General features: G+C 54.2%; 1 protein-coding gene across 5 annotated transcripts in view; it reads left to right on the top strand.

The window, feature by feature from the left end:
• RUNX1 (RUNX family transcription factor 1) overlaps positions 1 to 7,843 on the top strand; it is a 193,375-nt gene extending 185,532 nt beyond the window's left edge. For all 5 annotated transcript variants that reach the window (XM_059686397.1, XM_059686395.1, XM_059686393.1 and 2 more), the window contains 2 exons: positions 800 to 961; positions 6,537 to 7,843. In XM_059686397.1, the coding sequence (XP_059542380.1) occupies positions 800 to 961; positions 6,537 to 7,003 (629 nt within the window). In that variant the 3' untranslated portion in view covers positions 7,004 to 7,843. The remainder of the gene's footprint in view (positions 1 to 799; positions 962 to 6,536) is intronic.
• The last annotated feature ends 15,928 nt before the right edge of the window (positions 7,844 to 23,771 follow it).

Raw genomic sequence — 23,771 nt, 5'->3', positions numbered from 1 at the left:
CTGAGCGTCCACCTGGGAACCAGGAGGTCACAGTTCGATTCCCGGTCAAGGACACAGGCCCGGGTTGCAGGCTCAATCTCCAGTGGGGGACGTGCAGGAGGCAGCCGATCGATGATTCTCTCTCATCATTGATGTTTCTGTCTCTGCCTCCCTCTCTCTTCCTCCCTGGAACCAATAAAAACATATTTACAAAAAAAAAAAAAAAAACACTCCACCAGGAAATCTTCCTCATCATTATCCTCATCTCTATATATAAAAGTGTAAGCGACCGTCCGACCACTCGACCGTCCAACCAGTAGCTATGACACACAATGACCACCAGGGGGCAGATGCTCAACACAGGAGCTGCTGAGCTGCAGTGACTTGGCAGCTGCGGTTCTCAGGTGACACACCCAGAACCAGAGAGGAGGGAGCCTGATTCCGGGGTGTGTTACCCTAGAACCACCCTCTCACAATCGGGGACCCCTCAGGGGATGTCGGAGAGCTGGTTTCGGCCTGATCCCCGCAGGCCAGGCCGAGGGACCCCACCAGTGCACAAATCCGTGCACTGGTCCTCTAGTGATGAAATAAAGCCTGTGGAGGGAGTTAGTAGAACCAAACATCAACTACATTTCAGTATTTTGGGGGGAGAAAGGGCCAAACGAAAGCAAATACTTGGACTTAAGTGAGCTTACAGGACACTGGCAGAGAGGCCACACACGTGTGACATATTGAGACAAAGGAAACTGGTTTCTTATTAAAAGACTTTTTTTTAATCCCTCCCACTCTTACCTGTCACTGACCTCCCGGTTCTCCGCAGACACCAGGCAGATCCAGCCCTCCCCGCCCTGGTCCTACGACCAGTCCTACCAGTACCTGGGCTCGATCGCCTCTCCCTCCGTGCACCCAGCGACGCCCATCTCGCCGGGCCGGGCCAGCGGCATGACGACCCTCTCCGCGGAGATCTCCAGCCGGCTCTCAAGTAAGCGGCCCAGAGACACCCTCTGAAAGCGAGGGAGGTCGCGGAGTGGGAGGTCGCGGAGTGGGAGGTCACGGAGTGGGAGGTCACGGAGTGGGAGGTCACGGAGTGGGAGGTCGCGGAGTGGGAGGTCACGGGACCCAAGGAGATGCGTGGAGCGGGTGGTGTCACTTTTCATGGGCTCAGATGTGGGTTAAAGACGGGGCTGTCCAGACAGTTGGGGTTGCGTGGGGTTCACCAGGTGCTTTAGCCTCTTCTCAGAGCTTCTCAACGGGGGCGCCGATGGCCTTGGGGACCAGGCAGCTCTTGGTTGGGGGGCCATCCGTGAAACGCAGGTGCTTAGCAGCACCTCTGGCCTCTGGGTTCCAGTAGCCCCCCCTCTCCATGGGGACAACCACAGAATGTCCCCGGACCTGGCCGGATGTCCCCACACCAGCCCCAGGTGAGAACAGGGCCTTCGCGTTCCTCGGGAGCTGGCGTGCCGTAGGGAAGCCACCGACCTGTCCAGTTTTCACCTGGTTCCGGCCATGGGTGCCAACATCTTCCTGGCACCCGCGGGCTCCGGCCGGTAGGAAGCAGCGCAGGCATGAGGACGGCTGCTCGGCTTGTGGTTTAGAAGGCCCATTCCGAGGCCCTTGTCAAGTCTCGCTGATTCTGCTCGGGGCGCTGCTCTGCCTGTGGGCTGGCCGTGGCCTGCTTCCGAAACGACGCCTGCTCTCCTGGGCAAGGGTACTGTTTGGGGTCTGTCCCTGGGAATTCATTACGCCTTTTGACCTGGTCGGCATCTTATAGTCCAAGGACCGTAGGGGCCAAGAGCTCCAACTGACCGTGATCAAACATAAGGGTAATTTTTTTAAAAAAAAATGGGTACTGTGAGCACCCCCAAACCCAGCTTCAGGCACCCCCGGGTATGGAAGGATACATCATGGCCTGAGGGTGTGCAGTGGGCACAAACCAGGTCCCATTTCTGCACCCGGATGGCCCTTTGCTGACGCGGAGGGAGGACCAGTGAGAATCGCAGAGAGCAGCATAGGAGATGCTTTTCACTAGCAGATCTCCCCCTCGAGCAGGGCTGAGCCTGGCCTGAAAGTGTGGTCCTGTGCTGGGGCCGGGGCTGGGGGGGGCGGGGGGGATACAGAAGTGGCCACTTGGCCCCAGCTTTAGAGCCCAGCCCTGCCCCGGCCTGCCTTTCCCTTTCGCCCCGCCCCCAGCTCTGCGCTGTCCTGCCCCCGAGCCCCAGCCCCAGCCCCACCTGGGCTGCCTTCTGCACGGGACTTGCACTCTGTCTGCCTCTCTCTCTCCTCTGCAGACAGACTCCACACCTTGTCTGAGAAGAGTTGTCATCCAGAGGTTTTCTTTGCTTTTTTTCCTTCAGCTTTTTTTAAAAGAAGTTAATGTTTAGCTGCCAACCCGGGCGACAGACGGCATGCATTTTTCTGAGTCATGAGAAAGCTCCCTTGAAGGCAGCCATTATCTGCTCAGGCTGCTTAATCCTGTGGGGCAGGGGGCGGGGCCTGGCGTGGGGCCGCTTTCATCCCCGAAAACTGCGGGATGAGAACTCGAGCTGTCACGGCAAATGTTTAGCCCCATCAGTGGGGCAACATTTCCAACGAAAGTACCTGCCCCTCCTAATCCCCAGATTTCCTGCTCCTTCAAAGCGCCTGTGCTCACAGGGTCTGCCCCTCCGCCCAAGCTGGAGTTCACTAGGGGGCACCAGGCCAGCCAGAGGGCAAGTGAGCTGCCCCCACGCCCCAGGGGTGTAACTGGTGAGGCCTGGTAGGTGGTATCAAACTGGACATCAAAATGAAAACAAACATTTGAATAGATCATTTGAATCTGAGCATAGCTAAAGGGCCCAAGTTGTTGGGGGTTTTTTTATTTATATTTTTTAACCCTCACCCAAGGATATTTTTCCATTGATTTTAGAGAGAGTGGAAGAGAGAGGGAACGACAGAGAGAAACATCGATGTGAGAGACACACATGGATTGGTTGCCTCCTGCCAGAGCCCCGACCAGGGCCCGGGCTTTCAAACAAACACCCAAACAAACAAAGGGGTGTTTGGTTGAAGAGCCTACAACCGAGGTACGTGACCTGGACCGGAATCGAACCCGGAACCCTTCGGTCCGCAGGCCAATGCTCTATCCACTGAGCCAAACCGGCGAGGGCCTAAGTTGTTTTCTCATCCGTTGTAACGGGGATGGTGACGCTGTTATTGTGTAGACAGGAGGAGACTCGCGGGCAGTATTTAAGGTCATTCAGATATTCTGCCCACGAGTGCAACCCTGTTTCCCCTGACGGCTGAGGCCACAGCATCATTCCGTTCCGACGTCCGTGACAAACGCCCGACTCACTCGGGATTCCAGTAACTGGGCACCATCCCCGGGCACCGGGCAGCCGTTGGAACAACTGACCGAGCGTGTCCAGACGCCGCCGTGGACAGGGTGACCTTTCATTCATTTCCCAGTGGGCTCACCTTTGCGTCTCAGGGCAAGTGAAGCAAGAGGAGGAGTGGGCGGGTCCCGTGTTTGTGTCCGGAGGATTGCGTCAGATGAAAACAAACGGATTGTATGTGCCTCCTGCCTCAGCTTCTCCCCGGACTCCGTAAATCTTACTGGCAGGATGGAGTCAGGCTTCCTGTTAACCCTTGAACATGTCACAGCTCCGTGGGAGCAAAAGCAAGTGGCACCCAGCTTGCTCACACGTGGCCCCGGGAGCGGCAGGACCAGCCCTGAGGAATGAGGTGCGGCCTGGCCTGGGGACAAGCCGGAGCGGCCGCCCGGGGAGCGCTGTCCGCTGATGGCGTTTCCCTGCCCACACGTCTGACGCGCTCAGGAAAGATTGACAGGGGTGTTTGTTTGGAAGCCAGACTCCTGCTTTCCCCACTAGCACAGAGATTCCCGCACATCTCGCTTGTTTCTAGAAACTTCAATTACCTCTCTGATGAGGAGGATGGCCCCTCTTCACATTCACCCCAAGTTTACAGAGGAGGTCATTTTCTAAAAATGTGTTAGGGCAATAAAAAAAAAATCACTAGAGGGCGGGAGGAGGGAGGAGGGAAAGCAGGAGGGAGAGAGAGAGGAGGGAGAGAGTGAGGCAGACACTAGCTCTCCCTGCTGGAATAATAGGCTTGAAATATGAGGAAGTTGACCAAGGGCCCAGGCCGTCCACAAACAGATTAATCCCCCTCCCTCCCCCTCCCCCTCCCCCTCCCCCCCAGCTCTCCTCCCCCCCATAGCTCTCCTCCCCCCCCCAGCTCTCCTCCCCCCCCCCCCCCCCCAGCTCTCCTCCCAGAACCAGCTCTGCTCCTTCACGTTCTCCATCGGCCTGGACACAAGGGGGCACGGGGCCACCTGTCATCCTGGGCTTGGAGTCATTTTGTTGTTGGTTTGAGGACGTGCACGTTTTAAAACATTTCATTCGTGCCTCCACTCTGTTTGGTTGCTGTCTTTGGGGTTTGCTGATGTAAAGACTGTAGTCCTGGCCTTGTCATTTCGTGGATAATTCTGAGAGAGAGAAACTACCCCAGGGCACCATCCTGCATATACAGTGTTGGTTCTCAGAGGGGAGTGGGGAGCTGCCCCCCCGCCCCTACCCCCGGGACATTGACAGTATCTGGAGACGTTGGTTGTCACAATGCTGGGAGTGGGGACGCTGCTGGTGTCTGGTGGGCAAAGGCCAGGGATGCAGCCAGACACCCTACAAGGCAGGCTCCGGACAGCCCTTCACATCCCCACAGAGAACTGTCTGGCCCGAGAGAGGGCCCCAGTGCCACCTTTGAGAAGCTCTGACACAGGGAACCCTCCCTGGCACCCAAGGGCAGCCTGTGGGTGAGAGGTGCAGGGGGATGCCATGCCGGGGAGTCAAAGCCAGTCCCTGAAGCTGGAAGGCATAATTCTAGCACGATGAGTTTTAGAGACGAAGCTTTGCCGTCCTGGTAAAAGGTCGGCATGGGGAACATGCAGTCGCTAAATCAAGCCCTGCAGCCACTCGTGGTAACAAACCATGGAGGCGTGATGGTGAACGCCAGGTGGACCAGGCTGAGCCCTTTCTAAGAATGTGGGGCGAGTCCGAGGTCGAGGTGGGGAGAGCGGTAGTGCTGGTATCCACTCCGTCACTCCTATGCTATGCATGCGTTAACTCACAGGAAGTTGCCAATTTTGAACTGTTTGAGGCCTAACAAAATGGCAATTTCCTATGATTCAACCTAAATACTATGTCTAATGTATTGTAATATTATACATTAGTATTGTTATGATACTATATCATATTATGCATGATATAGTCTATTGATATGAATTTATTAATGTGTCCATTTTATTTCTAATTATTATATAGTGTTACATTGTGTTATCAATTATAATTATATTAATGTCAGAGACTAAATTTATATTAATATTGGTGCATTAGTGTATTGATTATCTAGAAGATTGGCCAGCTTTTTTCTGTAAAGAGCCAGAAACTAAATATTTTAGTATTTCAGGGCCCTGCGGTCTAAGTCGTGACCCTCAACGCTGCAGCGGCAGCTCAAACGCAGGCAGAGACAACGCATAAAGGAATGAGGCTGATGCCAATAAAGCTTTATGCACTGACCCTGAAATTTGAATCTCACATAAATTTCATTACAGGACACAGTCTTCCTTTGACTTCTTTTTCAGCCACTTAAAAATATAATAATGCGCATTCTTAGCTTGTGGGACACGGAAACGCACGGCTGGATTTGACCCCTGGGCTGCAGGTTGCCAGCCCGGGATGACACCAGTCATTGTATCTGTACTGCACACACCTACGTCATGTCTGTACTCCACATACTGTACCCATATTAGATCTCTATTGTTATGCTACGTGATAGCATATTATATTCGCGTTTATGTTACTTGGTAGCATATATTCTCTTCTTTTACTATATATTATCATACTATCTCCCTGGGCAGCAGCATTCTGGGTACTCTCCTAGCTCCCTGGGCAGTAGCATTCCGGGAAGTCCCCATCTCCCAGAGCAGCAGCATGCTGGGTAATTTTTCAGCTTCCTGGACAGCAGCATTCTGGGTAGTCTTCCAGCTTCCTGGGCAGTAGCATTCTGGGTACTCTCCTAGCTTCCTGAGCAGTAATACTCGGGTAGTCTTCCAGCTTCCTGAGCAGCAGCATTCTGGGTAATTTTTCAGCTTCCTGGACAGTAGCATTCTGGGTACTCTCCTAGCTTCCTGAGCAGTAGTACTCTGGGTAGTCTTCCAGCTTCCTGAGCAGCAGCATTCTGGGAAGTCCTCAATTCCTTGGCAATAGTATTCTGCCTAGTGTCCCACCTGCCCCAGCAGCAGCATTCTGGGTTATCCTCCGACTTCCCGGGCAGTAGCATTCTGGGTAGTCCCCCCACCTCCCCCGACAGCAGCATTCTGGGTAGTCCCCCACCTCTCTGGGCAGTGGCATTCTGGGTAGTCCTCCACCTCCCTGTTCAGCGGCATTCTGGGTAGTCCCCCACCTCCCTGGGCAGCGGCATTCTGGGTAATGGTCCTGCAGGGGCTGGCAGCGAGGGCGGGGCCCCTGAGCTCCCCTCTCACCATGATGCTTTCCCGCCCGCAGCGGCCCCCGAGCTGACGGCCTTCGGCGACCCGCGCCAGTTCCCGGCGCTGCCCTCCATCTCGGACCCGCGCATGCACTACCCGGGCGCCTTCACCTACTCCCCGACGCCCGTCACCTCGGGCATCGGCATCGGCATGTCGGCCATGGGCTCGGCCACGCGCTACCACACGTACCTGCCGCCGCCCTACCCGGGCTCCTCGCAGGCGCAGGGCGGCCCCTTCCAGGCGGGCTCGCCCTCCTACCACCTGTACTACGGCGCGTCCGCCGGCTCCTACCAGTTCTCCATGGTGGGCGAGCGCTCGCCGCCGCGCATCCTGCCGCCCTGCACCAACGCGTCCACGGGCGCCGCGCTGCTGCACCCCAGCCTGCCCACGCCCAGCGACGCGGGCGAGGCCGAGGGCAGCCACAGCAACTCGCCCACCATGCCCGCCGCGCGCCTGGAGGAGGCCGTGTGGCGGCCCTACTGAGCCCGCCTCGCCGGGCCGCCGGCACCAGCTGGACCGGCCGGGCCCCCGCGCCCCTGGCACCAGCTGGACCGGCCGGGCCATCGCCATCGCCATCGCGGCCGGCCTCCAGCGCCATGAGAGCCCGCCGTCTGCAGAGTGTGACGGTCCGGCCATGTGGCCCCCGGGAGGCGAACAGGAAGATTCCAGAGGAAAACTGTGAATGCTTCTGAATTAGCAATGCTGTGAATAAAAGAAAGATTTTATACCCTGACTTCACTTTTTAACCAAGTTGTTTATTCCAAAGAGTATGGAAGTTTGGTTCAGGGTTGGGGGATGCAACTCATCCTGTTTGGCATCGAATTGGTATTGTTCATGTTCTTTTCCAGCACCTTATAAATTGCAAAATGCGTATTTGCATTTGAGGTGGTTTTATTTTTATATACATATATATGAAAATTTGAGCTTGCTTCTTTCTCGCTATGACAATTGAAAAAAAATATGATTCCTTTCCTTGTAAGTTTTATTTAACTTTTCTTTTGGACTTTTGTGCAGTTGTGTGTTTGTGTTCTTTTAAGAAACAGCGACAGCTTTGGGTCATTTTCAACTACTGTATTCCCGCGAGGAGTCCCTAGATATTTATGTATCTTGATGTATAGACAGTCACTTATGTGTTGATACTTTTTTATTATTTAAATGTACTTATATTAAGAAGAAGAATATCAAGTACTACATTTTTTTTTGATAGTAGCCAAAGTTAAATGTATCACATTGAAGAAGGCTGGGGGAAAAGGGTGGGTAATGTGATCACTTGGTTATCTACATATTGTTTACATTAAACTTCCTTTAATGTTAATCGAACGAGTTGGTAGCTGATGCAGCAATGTTTTAATAGCCTTTTCAGATCCTGAGGGTCCGTCCAGAGACCCGAGGCAGGGGGTGTCCTGCGGAGCCCTCTGCTGCCTGACTCCCGCCCTGGAAGCAGAGGTCAAGCCTGACTCCAGAGGGCTCGGGAGACGCCAGCGAGGGCCCCTCTGGCCAGGACTTACTGTCGGCCTAGGGATCCGCTCACTGCCTGCCTCTTGGTAATTTCAGAACAAATCCAAAGTCAGCCATGTGGGGGAGCAGTATCCACATGGGAGCCAAATCCGTGAATTCAGGGGTTCCTGCGATGCTGGGTTCTGGGTGGGAAGGAGATCTGCCGAATCCAGAATGTAGTGGCTTTTAGCTTTAAGAAAATGCTCCTCGTTTGCAGTTACCTGCTCGTTTACACAGAACAAAACGTGTGGCTGTTCCCGGAGGCTGGGGGTGGAAGGGACTGGGCCGGGTGCCTTTGCCCGCTGCAGGTCCCCGGCCAGGATGGGCCAGCAGCCGGCCTGCGCGAGCCAGTCTCCCTCCGTCTCTGGAGGGAGCATCAGTCCCAGCTGTGCAGGACCCCACCCCGTGCTGCTCGCTGACCACCCACCTTCGTGTCGCCGTCCCCAGGCCGAGGGAGGGAGGGTGCACTTTGACCTGCGTGTCACCCCTGCTGCCCATGGCTACAAGTCAAGCATAGCCGATGTCACTGTAAACTGATGGCACTGTTTTGACTGGAGGATCCGGTCAGAGCGCATAGATACTCCAGCTCACACACACGAGCTGCTGACTTGGACGTGCGTGCGCTCAAAGTGGCCGGGGGCCGTTTAATGCGCCTCTTCGACTCCTGGGAGCGACTCCGGGTCAGCTCGGAAGAGCGTGAGAGAGCAGGACTTGAGAACAGTGTTTGGTTTTTATTCTGTAAATGTAAGGGTTCGCGGTAGGAAGATCTTCGGCTGCAGGCAGCAAAGACAGCTGAGTTTATTTAAAGCAACTTGTTTTTGAGTTTTCTCCTATATCCAGGGGTGGGGGACGTGGGTTTACAGTTGTGAATATGCAAAACACAGAGTTTATTCTTGTATTGTTATTTATTCATTATTGTATTGTTTGCCATGCGAGCGGCTGTTCCCCGACTGTTGCCCGCCCTGGGTATGCTGTTTTACGCAAACGCAGTAGCACTTTGGTGAGAGGAGAAGAGGATGGAGTCTGTCTTGTGCGGTCAAGGTTCTCTAGAAAAGGGCTAAGCAGAGCTCGGGGAAGCCCCAGGCGAGGTCCATGGTCATTTTAGACATAATCCTCCCTCCGGCATTCATTTTCCTATTTTATTCTAGATTGCTTTATTTTATTTTATTTTATTTGGCAGGAAAATTACCTGCCAGTCCATTTAAAATGTCCATTTCTGAAAAGAACCCTCAGCCCGTTTACCCCACATTGACTTCAAATGTTCTACCCAGCACCTGTGGCCACATCTACCCTGACAAAGTGCTGGGGAAAATGAAGGAAAAAAATTTTTTTGTTGTTCAATTCTGGTCCCTGATGATATTCCAGCTGGAAATCAGCCGAGGGTCCTGCACCAGAAGCAGGTCACCTGTTGCGTGAGCCTTCGGTCTGAGGCCACGCGTGAGCAGGGCTGCTCGCTGTCCCGCAGGCCCCCGGGTTTGGCCATCCGGAGTCCCCTTCCAGCAGATTCGGTGTTTAATTGTTTCAGAAAAAGTGAATCTGAGGTCAGCTGTTTGGGAGATAGAGGGCACAGCTGGTGACTTTCCCTGAGGGACTGCGTCGTCCGGCCGGTACATTAAGGTGGCCTTTCAGCCGGGAGGCCAACAGCCAGTGATGGCAAAGCCGGGTGTCTCCGGGAGCCTTTGGTGCCGGAGAAGAAACACGAGCTAAGCCATCTCTTCATCTTATTTATAATTAAGACATGGACACGTTTCATTGCAGTGTTTTCTTTTTCTCACTATCGATCATACTTACAGTTCTCTCCCTCTTTGCCCCTGTAACATCTCCCACTGTCTCTCTCCCCCTCCCCCCCTCCTTCTGTCTGGGAAATACACCCTGCCCAACACCAGGAGTCCAAACTGGAGCAGCCACGAGTGGGCTTCTTCCTGCTCGGGTGCCCGCGGCCCCGGCCGGAGCCTGCCAGGCCGGGCACAGTCAGAGCTGAAGCTGCCCGGGCTGTGCCCACGGACGGAACGGCTCTCACTGGGCGGGAAACGCATGGTCTCACTCCAAGCCCTGCAGCTCCCATTGCGGGTTTCTGTCCGGACCTGTTTCCATGGGACCTCCTGCCCAGTGACTCTCGGTTTGGGTGGTTTTTCTTTCCGGGGGGTGACACGTTTGGGGTCTGTTACACAGCGAACGTCAGTCTAACCATCGTCTCAGAAAACAGCTGTGACATCTGAACAGATGCCTTCGCGTTCGCCTGCAGGGCACACTGTTGGGCGTTTTCTGCTTGTCTCTCTGGCATTGTCCTCCCCCTTCAGCCAGGTCAGGGCCCGTGAGGCTGGCGGCTGGGTTTCTTTTTCCTTCCGGGAGAGTTGCATCAACCAAGTTCGTTGTATTTATGTCTGTAAATAGGTTTTAAGCTCCATTATAAAATATTGTTAATACGATAACTTTTTTCAATTTTATGTGTGCTTCTAAGGACGTTTTCTTACGTTTGCTCAATACTGTAGACAAAAATGCTTCTTTATCCTTTGTTTATTTTAGACTTTAAAACAAACTACTTTTTATCCACTTTTATAAAGAGCTAATGGCATGGTTGCAAAATTTTTTTAAGTTCACTTTTGTTTGAGGGAAAATGAATGTGCAAAAAAAAAAAAAAAAAAGAACCGTGCGTTCTCTGTGCTGTTCTGGATGTGTAACCATCAATGGAAAAAATAAACTTTCAAATTGAAACGACGGCGGAACGTCTCTTGAAAAAGCGGCCAGCAGGTGCGGTCCTCGCGGCCCATGGCGGCCGCTCCGCGCGGGGCGGGTTCTGCACAGGGGCTCCCGGGGGGACGCGCGGGTCCTCCTCCCGCTGCCCACAGACCCTTCCTGAGGGACTGTCAGTCTCGAGCTGGAAACCAGAGAGGCTGGGAGGCAGCCAGGTCCTCTCCGAGGTGGTTCTAGTGGTGCAGAAGGGCGGGCACTCGGGCCCAGGTTCCTGTGTGATCGGAGTGGCCCCTTCCATCCTCCAGAGCAGCCCTGGTGCCCAGCCTCGTTCCTAGCCTCATGCCCAGCCCTGGACCCAGCCCTCATGCCCAGCCTCATGCCCAGTCCTGGACCCAGTCCTTGTGCCCAACCCTCATGCACAGCCCTGGTGCCCAGCCTCATGCCCAGCCCTCATGCCCAGCCCTGGACCCAGCCCTTGTGCCCAACCCTCATGCACAGCCCTGGTGCCCAGCCTCATGCCCAGCCCTCATGCCCAACCCTCATGCCCAGCCCTGTGCCCAACACTTATGCCCAGCCCTGTGCACAGCCTTATGCCCAGGTCTCATGCCCAGCCCTCATACCCAACCCTCATGCCCAGTCTCGTGCCCAGCCCTCATGCCCAGCCCTGGTGCCCAGCCTCGTGCCCAGCTCGTGCCAAGCCCTCATGCCCAGCCCTCGTGCCCAGCCCTGTGCCCAGCCTCATGCCCAGCTCGTGCCCAGCCCTCGTGCCCAGCCCTCGTGCCCAGCCTATGCAGGGTGTCCCGGTGTCTGGACTGCCGCTGCCCAGGACCCTCGGAGCCTCACTGTCTTTGCCCCACGGAACCTTCTGTGAGCCCCGTGTGATAACTAGTGAATGGCAAGTACACAGTGTGGCAGAACCTAGACCCTATCACAGCGGTTCCGTCTTTCTCTGACGTGCAGGGCTGGGGCCACAGGAAGCCCACGCAACACACAGGACAGGGCCCTGGGGGGCAGCCCCTCCCAGCAGCCGCCTGGCTCTGAGGGCCCTGGCCAAGCGCAGGCCCGGCTCCCGGGCTGCCCCCTGGGTGCTCAGGAGCCCGGAGCAGGCTTCCACGCTTGTCTTCAAAAACAAAAGGAAGAAGGAGAAAGAATTACGTGTGCTTTGCCAACACGACGTGGAAAGGGGATGTGTTCAACCTGCGGCCAGTCACCTGTCGGCTCCCTTCCTGTCAGTCCCGGGAGGCAGCCTGAGCGGTGGTGGGAGCTTTAGGAAGCTCTTTCCGCCCCTCCCCGCCCTGCAAATTCCTGCTAATGTTTCCGCCCCGAGGTCTGTGCCACCCACGTTACCTCCCAGCCAAGAAGCATGGCCCAGCGCTCCTTCCCGTCTGGTCACCGTCGTCTCGCGGTCTTAACTGTGGCCACAGAGGGTGTCAGGAACGGAAGCGAGTGGGATCAAGAGAAACTGGGACGTGGGAAGTGATGGCTACTGAGCGAGGCGGGAGGCGGGGGAGGATCGGTCATCTGCGGTCAGGAAGGAGGCCTTGGGGCGGCCGGGAGCGTGGCCCCAGGGGCCAGACTGCCTCGGGGGCCCAGGATTGTCACACGAGGGAACACGTGAAGCCAGTGCCCTAGTTCTTCTCAGCTGTGAAGTAAGACAGTTTCCAGTGCTGGCACTTAAGTAAGTTCACACATGTCAAACACTTGAGAGCTTGGCACATAACACATGCTCAGTGCATGCTAAGGTGGTGCTACGCATCGAAATGGAAACCCTACCACATGATCTCACATACATGTGGCATCTAATGAACAAAATGATTTCACAGACAAGGTGGAAACAGACTCACAGAGAAAGAGAACAGACGGGTAGCAGTCAGAGGGGAGGGAGTTTGGGGGCTGGATGAAAAAACGTGGAGGGATTAAGCAAAGAACTATATATATCCGGTACACAAAAATCGTGCACAGGAGGGGGCTCCCCTCAGCCCAGCCTGCACCCTCTCCAATCCGGGACCCCTTGGGGGATGTCTGACTGCCGGTTTAGGCACGATCCCGAGGATCAGGCCTAAACTGGCAGTTAGATATCCCTCTCACAATTTAGGACTGCTGGCTCCTAACTGCTCACCTGCCTGCCTGCCTGATCACCCCTAACTGCCCCCCCTGCCAGCCTTATCACCCCCAATTGCCCCCCCCTGCTGGCCTGGTCACCCCTCACTGCCACTGCCTATGGCCTGGTCGCCCCCCAACTGCCCCCCACTGCCAGCCTGGTTGCCCAAGACAGCCTGATGTTCAGTCGTTTAGTCGTCCCTCACTAACCCCCCTGCCGGCCTGGTCACCCCACGCAGCCTGTTTGGTCGTTACTGTTACTGTGACGGCATCCCGGACAATTTGCATATTCCTATATTATTAGTATAGATAACACATAGGCACAGACAACAGTGCAGTAACAGCCAGAGGAAAGGGGTGGGAGAGGAGAGGGCAAAGAGGGGATACATGGGGACGGAAAGAGACTTTGCTGAGGGCAATGGGCGCACGAGGCAGTATGCAGATGAGGTTTTGTTGGGTTGTGCACGTGAAACTTTTATGGTTTTATTAACCAGTGTCACCCCAATAAATGCAATAAAATAATAATGTAAACAACACCCGATAAAAAGCTGAAACGTTCCACTTCTCCCACCCCATGCCTGGCTGGGGCTGTCAGCTGTTTTGTGCTCATCCTTCCAGGCTTTTCCGTACCGACAGTGCACAGACCATGTTTTACCTGCATCCATGCAAAAGGCAGCATTTCTGCTTCCCCATCAGCACTTAGACCTCCTTCAGCCAGCGCACGGCTATGCCACCCCATCTACCGCCCTGTCCTGGCGGGCACCACGCTGCCCTGGTGTCTTGCGTGGGAACAGCCCTCTGAGGCCTTCTGCGTGTGCATGTGCCCTGTGCTAGAACTTTTGTAGACTTGAAGAGAACTGAGGGTTCAGAAAGACTTGATGTTTTGACCATCACTCTTTCAGGAGGTTTTATTGAGGTAGGTTTCTGGGGTCGGCACCTCATGCTGTAGGAAGAGGAAGACTGAGACTCGCCAGGTGGGAGCTAGGTCACCACTGTCTCTGGCGGTTTGGCCAGGCCTTGGTGCGCAGAGGTTCCAGCACCTTCCAAAGCGCTCATGTGTTGCAGAGGAGGAGAGGCGGCCTGCAGAGAAACCACAAGCATGGTAAGTGCTACTGAAGCCAGGCTCCACCGCGGGCTCCGCGGACACCGGCTGGCTGGGGTTGTACACTGGCCCCGGGGACACGGGAAAGCCAAGGTTCGGGGAGCAGGGGTTCACCCGGACTGCTGGGCCCCTGGTGGAGGAGCAGTGACCTGGCCCTGATGCCTGCTTCTAACACCCTCTGTCCTGAAGCTCAGAGCAGCACTCCAGCCACTGTCGACAGAGGAGCTGTCCAAACCCTTGACGGTGGCCTCCCCGGAAGGCCCTTCTTGAAAAGCAGGAGAAATGACTGTGCGAGCGTGGGGGCAAACAGGGGGCAGGTGGGGACAAAAGGGCTTCAGGCACAAGGTCACAGTGAGGTTCCAGGTCAGAGCCACCTCCCGGCACGCCCGAGAGTATCAGACCCCGTGACAGCTGAGTGGCATCAGTCCACCACACCCTCTCACAGTGCTCTTCGTTTATTGGTTTATTTTTAATTCATAAACGTTATTTTATATATAATTATTATTATTATTATTGATTTCAGAGAGGAATGGAGAGGGAGAGAGAGGGAAACATCAATGATAAGAGAATCATTGACTAGCTGCCTCCTGCTCATCCCCTTCTGGGGACCGAGCCTACAACCCAGGCAGGTGCCTTCACCAGAAATGAACCTTGACCTGGTTCACAAGTTGACACTCAACCACTGAGCCACGCCGTCCAGGCCATAAACTTTATTTTTTAGAAGTTTTAGACTTACAGGGAAATGTAGAAAAGAGTCTGGACAGTCACCATCCCCTGGCATCACATGCATCCCAGCATGCGCACCCCAGCACGTGCACCCCAGCACTCAGACCCCAGCACGCTCACCCCAGCACATGCACCCCAGCACTCAGACCCCAGCACTCAGACCCCAGCACATGCACCCCAGCACTCAGACCCCAGCACGCGCACCCCAGCACATGCACCCCAGCACGCGCACCCCAGCACATGCACCCCAGCACTCAGACCCCAGCATGCGCACCCCAGCACTGAGACCCCAGCACATGCACCCCAGCACATGCACCCCAGCACTCAGACCCCAGCACGCGCACCCCAGCACATGCACCCCAGCACTCATACCCCAGCACGTGCACCCCAGCACATGCACCCCGGCACGTGCACCCCAGAGCACGCATCCCTATCATCGATATTTCAAACATCAGGAGGTGCCTTTGCAACCGTGAATGAGCTAATACCAACCCCTTATCGTTCATTAAAGTCCAGAGTCCATTCCGTTATCCTCAGTTTCGCCTCGCCCAGCCCTGGGGCTTCCCGGGGATGGGGGTGCCTCCTCCCTGACCCACAGGAACCGGCTCTGGGCCTGCCTGCTGAGAGGGGAGGAGACGCGGGAATGCGCTCACTTCACCGCCCTGGCGGAGGCCGGTGTGGGCAGACCCAGCCTCGGGAACCACATCCGCATCCCTCCCGTCCCCTCTGCTCCCATGTCCCTGAGGCAGCGCCTGAGGATGGAAGCCTTATGCGTGCAGAGCAGGGTCCTGTGTTACTGGAAATCCCGTGAGCAGGCGCCACTTCCTCGCCTCAGGGACCCCGAGAGGGTCCTGCACGTGAGTGAGCTGGGCGTCTCCCGCCAAACCCGCCTTTCACCTGACAGAGGCGGTGACCAGGCCGCGTCCTCCCCCCAACGGGGGAGGCGGACCCACCATTAGCCGGCACCAGGCAGTGCCCGCAGCTGCCCTGACAGCACCACACGCTGGTGGCTTACCCAACAGAACGGCATCCTCTGTGTGGAGGCCAGAGTTCCAGGTCATGGTGGCAAGGACGGCTCGGTCTGGAGGCTCTGAGGGAGGATCTGCCCAGACCTCTCTGCTTCTGCTCCCCGCCTCCGTCCTGGGGGCTCTCCCCCAGGTCTTCGGTGACAACACCCCCATCCTCGGTGCCCCCCCAGGTCTTCGGTGCCCCTCCCCCGTCCTCGGTGGTCCTCGCTCACAGACACATCACTCCAGGCCCTGCCTCCATCAAGGCGCCCCCTGCCCCCGTGTGTCTCTGTGCCCAAGTCTCCCGCTTCCCTTGCTGAGGGCCACGTGGGGTTGGAAGAAAATCGGGGGAATGGTGAACAGCGTTCAGGAGACGCGGTCACACTGGGTGAGCGTGGGAGGGACACAGGAGATGCTGCGCTGCAGGTTTGTGCTGTTTCTGAGCTCAGGTGCTGAATCCATGCCACGTCACTGATCATTCCTCGGACTCGGTGCAAGTAGGCGGCTAATGAGGTCAAACTCACTTTTGGCTCAATAGCCTTCGCGCTGTTGCGAGATCTCCTTGGACTCTGTGGCCAGACCTGTCCCTGTGGTCGCCATGGAAGTGGGAGGAAGAGTGAGGGGCAGCTGCTGGAACCACCACAGACCTGCATTCCTGGCCTGTGAGCCTTCGTGCACCATGAAGGCTACTTCTTCCCATGACCTGGCCCCTTGGGGTCAGAGGAGGGACAGACACCCACGTGCTGTTGAGGGGGACAGAGTCCATGGGGGTGCAGGTCGCATAGTTATGCGTCTCCTTTGAACGTCTCTTGCCACAGCCCTGACCACGTCCCTGCGCTGTCTGTGAGCCTCTAGCTGCTCCCGGGACAGAGCAGACAAGCAGGCTGCCCACGATGACTCCGGAGGTTACCGGTCACTATGAAGAAGGGGCACAAGCCCGGCCGTGTGGCTCAGGGGTCGAGCGTCGACCTATGAACCAGGAGGTCAAGGTTCAACTCCCGGTCAGGGCACACACCCAGGTTGCGGGCTCAATCCCCAGTGTGGGGCGTGCAGGAGGCAGCCAATCCATGGTTCTCTCATCATTGATGATTCTCTCTCTCTCTCCCTCCCTTTCTCTCTGACATCAATAAAATATATTTTTAAAAGAAGGGGTACAGGCCTGGGTGGCAGGGAGCGGGAGGAGACAGGTGAACCCCTTCACCACGGTAACATAAGGCGGCGGCAGCCACAGGTTTCATTCAGGAGCAAAACACTCTTTCTTTGGGTCCCACTGTCTCTCTTTCTTTACAAATCGTGTCTGTAATGATGGAAAAGCAAGGCTTGAGCAAGACTCCAGTTCACCGGTTACCAGGGAGGGACGAACGCTGGCTTCGCGCCATAAAAAGTTTGTAAAGCGTTGGATGGAATTAGCCTCCTCCCCGGCCTCCCTGGGGTAGAGGCCAAGGCCCGCAGGCCTGAGCGCCGCTGGGTCCCTCCCGACGTTTGAATGCGGGAATAGAGCTCTGCAGGGGCTCTGCCCTGTTCATGAGCCCCTTAAAGATCAAAGCCATTCTCGGCTCTTGGGCTTGTCACTTTAAGACATACTGTACTTTACCATTTATTTCTTTTATAATTTTTTATTGAATTTATTGAAGTGGCACTCGTTAATAAAATTAGATAGGTTTCAGGTGTACAATTCTCTAGTGAGACATCATTGTGCATTGTAAGGTGTGTCCACCACCCCAAGTCGAGTCGCCTTCCATCACCATTTCTCCCCTCGGCACCTCCTCTCCCTCCCCCACCCCCTTCCCCCTGGGAACCACCAGGCTGTTGTCTGTGTCTGTGAGTTTGGGGAGGTTTTTTGCTTCATCCTTTCACCTTTTTCACCCAGCTCCCCAAGCCCCTCCCCTCTGACAGCGGCCAGCCTGTTCTCTGTGAGTCTGTATCTTTTTGTTGTGTTGTCGCTTTATTTTTTTCGTTAAGTTCCACATATATGTGACATCATATGGCACTTGTCTTTCTCTGACTGGCTTATTTCACTTAGCATAATGTTCGCCACACCCATCCATGCTGTTGCAAAAGGTAAGATTTCCTTCTTTTTTCTTTTATGGCCTGCTGGGGTCCAACCCCAGCGGGTCCAGGGGTCCCCAAAGGTGTGGACGGAGTCGGCGAAGAAGGAATGACACGGAGACAGCGTTCAGTTGATCAGCAGCCTTGCCAGGATCTCTAGCCACAATCTCCAGCCAAGTTCTGTGTCCATGTTCTCTTGCTAGGTTCTCCAGCCAGGTTCTCCAGGTTCCCCAGCCAGGTTCTGTAGCCATGTTTCCTCGCTAGGTTCTCCAGCCAGGTTCTGTCTGAGATCTCCAGCCAGGTTCGGTCACCAGGTTCTAGTCAGGTTCTCTTGCCATATTTCTGTAGTCAGGTTCAGTCCAGGATCTTTTGCCATGTTCTCTCCAGCGAAGGTCTTCTGTCTCTAGGTTCTGTGTAGGTTCTGTCTTCTGAGTTCTGACTTCTAAGTTCTGTGTCTTGCTGTCTTGTTACATCTGTATTTATACCAGTTGATTCAATCCTATCAATCTCTATTCCAAAGGTTAGGGCGTTTCTTATCTCCATTCCAGGGAGTAAAGATTATGTAGCTTAAGCATGATTGTTCATAGTTAAGTGATTAATTACCCGCCTGGCACTTAGTTGAGGGGTTTTATTCCCTCCCTAACTTCAGGAGAAAATCCCTACCTGGGGATTCAACCTTTCTTGGAGAGGTGACCTTGGTTAAAACACAGCGCCAAGAAGGTGAGCAAACATATTAAGAACCGTATGCCATATATGCCAGGTCCCTTGAAACAGCAAGGATGGACCGGCTCCCGGCAATGGCCCAGTAGTATGCCATTGTGTAAATGTACCACAGCTTTTTTATCCACTCCTCTACCGATGGGCACCTGGGCGGCTTCCAAATCTTGGCTGTTGTAAATAAGACTGCAATGAACATAGGGGGACATATATTCCTTTAAATCAGTGTTTCTTCGGATATATTCCCAGAAGTGGAATCACTGGCTCGTAAGACAGCTCCAGTTTTAATTTTTTGAGGAAACTCCACGCTGTCTTCCACAGTGGTTGCCCCAGTCTGCATTCCCACCAGCAGTGCATGAGGGCTCCCTTACCTCCACGTGCTCACTAACACTTGCTGTTTGTTGATTTATTGATGGTGGCCACTCTGACGGGTGTGAGGAGATATTTCCTGGTGGTTTTTATTTGCATTTCTCTGGTGATTAGTGACATTAAGCATCTTTTCATGTGTCTGTTGGCCATCTGTGTGTCCTCTTTGGAGAAGTGTCTATTCAGGTCCTTTGCCCATTTTTTAACTGGATGTTTGTTTTTTTGATGTTGAGCTTTATAAGTTCTTTATAAGTTTCCAAGATCAGCTCTTATCAGATGTATCATTGCGAGTGGAAATGGCAGTTCTTTAGAGTGGCCCCTTGGCAGCTCCCGTGCTGTCTTAGCAATGAGTCCTACCGTGTGTGCTAAATGCCTTGAATGGAGCACTCGGCACTATTCCCAGCATTTACAAGGCTCAGCACCTCCCTTTAATGAGGCTGCATTTAAAAGGGTGCAGGTCTGAGCCTCTGCGTGTGTCATTCTGAAGATGCCATGACTCTGATTCACAACTAGTTGGTCATGTTGACAAAAGAAACCATCAGAAAGTCAGGGGAAAGTCAGCGCCCACAGACAGCCTTTCCCGGGTGCTGCCAGAGCTCGAAGAACAAAGAGCGACTCCAAAGTCACGGACAGTCTGGGGCCAGGTCGCGTGGCTCGACAGGCAGGGTGTCCACAGCCTCCCCTGTGGGTTCTGGGAAACACCTTCTGAGTCGCCCTGAGCGCAGATCCGGACCGTGGCCGCTTCCGCACGCCTTCCACAGGCGGGGGTGACTGCGGAACAAGAAAGGGCGCGTGAGCCTGGGGATGAAGAAATAGTGCCAGAAGCTTTGAGTTCAAGTGGATGAGCTTTCTGAAATCAGAAACACAACTCAGGCTTCTCCGGAGCTGGCTCTCAGAAGCATGTCCGGCCGCCCAGCCTGGCGTTAGAAGGAGCCATGCATTTGGAATGTGAAAAGCAGATTTTGAAAGATCTCTGCCCGCAGTGGAGCCGTGTAACACAGCTAACACACACCCCACAGGGAACAACTAAGGAATCATCAAAGCGCGCACGTGTGCGTGTGTGCATGTGTGCGTACATGTGTGTGTGTGCATATGTGTGTGTGCATGTGTGTGTGTGTGTTTGAAGACATATCAAACCAAGGCAGCAGACACCAAAATCCAATGTCCTAGAAAGAAAGGGAAAAGGAAAAGACGTGAGAAGGGGGGTGAGTCTGGCATTGGCACTGATTTTGCTTTTCCCCTCCAGGTAGTTTTTGTTTCTCGAGAATTCTGAGAAGCTAAACTACTTCTGTTAGTCTTACAAAGTACAGGGACAAAAGTCAGGGTGAAGGGCCCTTTAAGGAAGAGAGGTGAGAGAGGCGCTGACAGGTGGCCCAGAATTTCAGCTGAGGTGTGCAAAGAGCTGCACTTGGGATTGCAGCCTCACAAATACGGAGACCCAGACACTAATGCCTCGATACCTGCGTGGATTAAGGTAAATGACTAACGTCTACTGCCTCCCCAAGCATCCAGGGCCTCACGTGATCGCAACCACGTTTATACACAATCCTCCGTGTTCAGCCCAAACTCCCTGAGGCTCCAAAAGGCATGAACAAATAACTGAAAACCTACAGGAAACAAATAAAGGGATAGTCCCACAGACATTATCAGCGATGGACTTGAACTACATCTAATTAATAAATGCAAGAAATGTATATGGCTATATGCAGACCCTCAGTGGACAACATGAAAGCATAAAAAGAAAAAAGAAAATGCTATGATTTAAAACAGCTTGGACTGGAATTAAGAACTTAACTAATATGGGGGGGTGTCCATTGGGGAAAAAGGAGACATATGTAAAACTGTAGACAATAAAAAAAAGAACTTAACTAATAAATGTAACAGTAAATGAGAGACAGCTAAAGAGAGGATTCGTGAATTAAGAGATAGGTCAAAAGAAATAGCCAGGCTGAAATACAGATTTTTTAAAGTAAAAGTACACATGGAGGATAAAAGAAGCCAGCATAACCTTGATACCAAAACCTGAAAAGAACATGGCAAAGAAGAAAAACAAACCAATCGCAGCCATAAGCACAGAGATAAAAGAGAGAATAAAATACGATCAAACTGAATCCTTCAATATAAAAAAAAGATAATACATCAGGTCAAGTTGGGTTTGTTCCAAGAATTCATTGAATGGGTTAACCATTCAATAATCAATCAATCAATTAGAATAGTATAAATTGTGGTCTAGTTATACAATAGGATACTATGCAATAATGAAAATTCATAAAGGACTGCTTTAGCAACATCTTTCTCACAAATGTAAGGTTAAGAAGCTAAACAAACAAACAAAAAACACATACTGTATGAGTCCATGTGCAGAGTTCCAAACAGGAAAACACGGATCTGAGTTTTTAAAGGCCTGGATAGTGATTACCTCGAGGAGGGACGGAGGGCACAGTGACGGGGAGGAGGCACAAGGGGCTTCTTGGGCGCTGATAATGCTGTACCTCTGGGTTCCAGCTCATCAAGCTAAATCACAAGTTGTGATTGGTGCATGTTTATGCATCCACATATCAACACTAATAAAAGACAAACATGCAAATTGACCGTACCTTCGCTACACCCCCAAGCCACGCCTACCAGCCAATCAGAGCAACTATATGCAAATCAACCCAACCAAGATGGCGGCTGGCAGCCACGGAGCTGGAGCAAGCAGGAGGCTTGGTTGCCCCAGTGATGAAGGAAGCCAAACTCCCCACCCGCCCGCCCTGGCTGGCTCTGAGCTCCACTCAAGGCTACAAAGTTTCAAATATAGAAAGTAAATAAATCCCAGAATAAAAGAAAAAAAGGAAAAAAGGAGAGGCTGGGAGCTTCCGTTGCCCAGGGGCTTGGCCAGCCTGAAAACGGCCCTCAGCCCCTCACCCAGGCTGGCCAGGCACCCCAGTGGGGACCCCCACCCTGAAGGGGGTGTGACCAACCTGCAAACACCCATCAGCCCCTCACCCAGGCTGGCCAAACCTCCATGGGGTGAGGGTCCCCACTCGGGGGGTGGGGCTTGACCAGCCTGCAAATAGCCATCAGCCCCTCACCCAGGCTGGCCAGACACCCCAGTGGGGACTCCCACCCTAAAGGGGGTGTGACCGGCCTGCAAATAGCCATCAGCCCCTCACCCAGGAGTTCAGTCCAAAGTATTTGGGTCTCACCCAAGCGGGACCCCCACCCTGATCTGGGACACCTTCAGGGCAAACCAGCCGGCCCCCACCCATGCACCAGGCCTCTATCCTATATAATAAAAGGGTAATATGCAAATTGACCCTAACAGCAGAATGACTGGGAATGACTGGTCACTATGACACACACTGACCACCAGGGGGAAGATGCTCAATGCAGGAGCTGCCCTCTGGTGGTCAGGGTGCTCCCACAGGGGGAGCTCTGCTTAGCCACAAGCCAGGCTGACGGCTGCCAGTACAGCAGTGGTGGTGGGAGCCTCTCCCGCCACCTCAGCAGCACTAAGGATGTCCGACTGCAGCTTAGGCCTGCTCCCCGCTGGCAAGTGGACATCCCCCGAGGGCTGCCGGGCTGCCAGAGGGATGTCTGACTGCCAGCTTGGGCCCGATCTCCCAGGGAGTGGTCCTAAGCCAGCAGGTGGACATCCTCCGAGGGGTCCCAGACTGTAAGAGGGTATAGGCCAGGCTGAGGGACCCCCCCAAGTGCACAAATTTTTGTGCACCAGGCCTCTAGTACTTCAATATAAAAACTAAATAGATTTGAATGTTGGAACTAAGAGTTGACATTTAGACACCCAAGACCCAATCAACCAAGTTATGATAAATCCACGTTGCATAACATTTTACAAAAAAAGTCCATCGCCTCACTTGCTCTTCCCGTCTGTCCCCAGAAGTAGGGTTGGGTGTGTGGGTGGATATTATGATCGTCCCCAGCACACAGATGAAGACACTGAAATATGGAAAAGTTCAGTGACTCAGCCAAGATGACATGGTTCCTACCACCTGCCAAGTCATCTAAAAACAGCAGAGCAGGCCAGGGTACTTCACCACTGGCCTCACTTTCCCGTGGAGTCAAATCCAGCCAAGCTCACTCACCCCCTCAGTGGTTCTCACACCTCCTAGCCCAGCCTGCTCGCAGAAAAGGCCCCAGCCCGGTGCCTGCTGCCCCAGTGTGAGCAGGAATCACTGCGCTGTTGTTTTCTCAGCTGGGATATGCATTTCAAGTTTCCCCTGGAATTACCAGAGGTCGGTCTCTTGTTAAGACACCTTCCGTTAAGTCCCCCATTGGAGACGGTGGCCACAGATAGTCTTGACCTTGAAGGGAAAGGGTGAGCCTCTCTCCCTCCCCTCCAGATCTGACCTCAAACACCCCGGAGACCATGGCCACCCCAATCCATGGTGGGTGACTTCGGCTGCTTTGGTACCTCAGCGGGGGTCCCCAGCCTCATCCCCAATAGGAGGATGCCGACAGATGGTCCCAGGCCAGGGGTACACTAGAAACATCCTTGGCAGCTGCAGAGAAAGGACGTGGACACACACGAAAGGACCAAAGAGGTCATCACTGAGCCCGGCCCTAGCCAGGATCCAGCCAGCTACTCGTGCCAGGCTCTGTGGCAGAGGCAGGGGAGACCATGCCACACGAACCACAGGACACGTGACACGGCGCAGCCAGGGAGCAGCAGTTGCTGCATCCCACCATCCAGACGTGCTCCCTGTGACGTCTGCGACGGCTGAGCCACGTGGGCGCGTTCACCAGCAGAGCCCAGGTGGGTGGCTGCCAACCAACACATACCGACACCTGTGGGGCGAGACCGAGCGATCTGATCAGCGTCTCCGAGGAGCAGGTGGCTCGGTGGGAAACGGGTGGGGGTGAGATCTGAGGAGGCCACCAGGGAAGGAGGTGAAGGGTTTGGAGGTTAACTCAGCAGCCCTCGGCTGTTTCCCTCAGCAGTTAAAGGGTCCGCGTCATGGCTACTGAGAAGTCTCCCGTCTCCAACCCA

This window comes from Myotis daubentonii, chromosome 3, assembly GCF_963259705.1.
Source record: "Myotis daubentonii chromosome 3, mMyoDau2.1, whole genome shotgun sequence".
Lineage (NCBI taxonomy): Eukaryota > Metazoa > Chordata > Mammalia > Chiroptera > Vespertilionidae > Myotis > Myotis daubentonii.
Note: the sequence above shows the minus strand (reverse complement) of the source record. Positions and strands in the feature narration are given on the sequence as shown.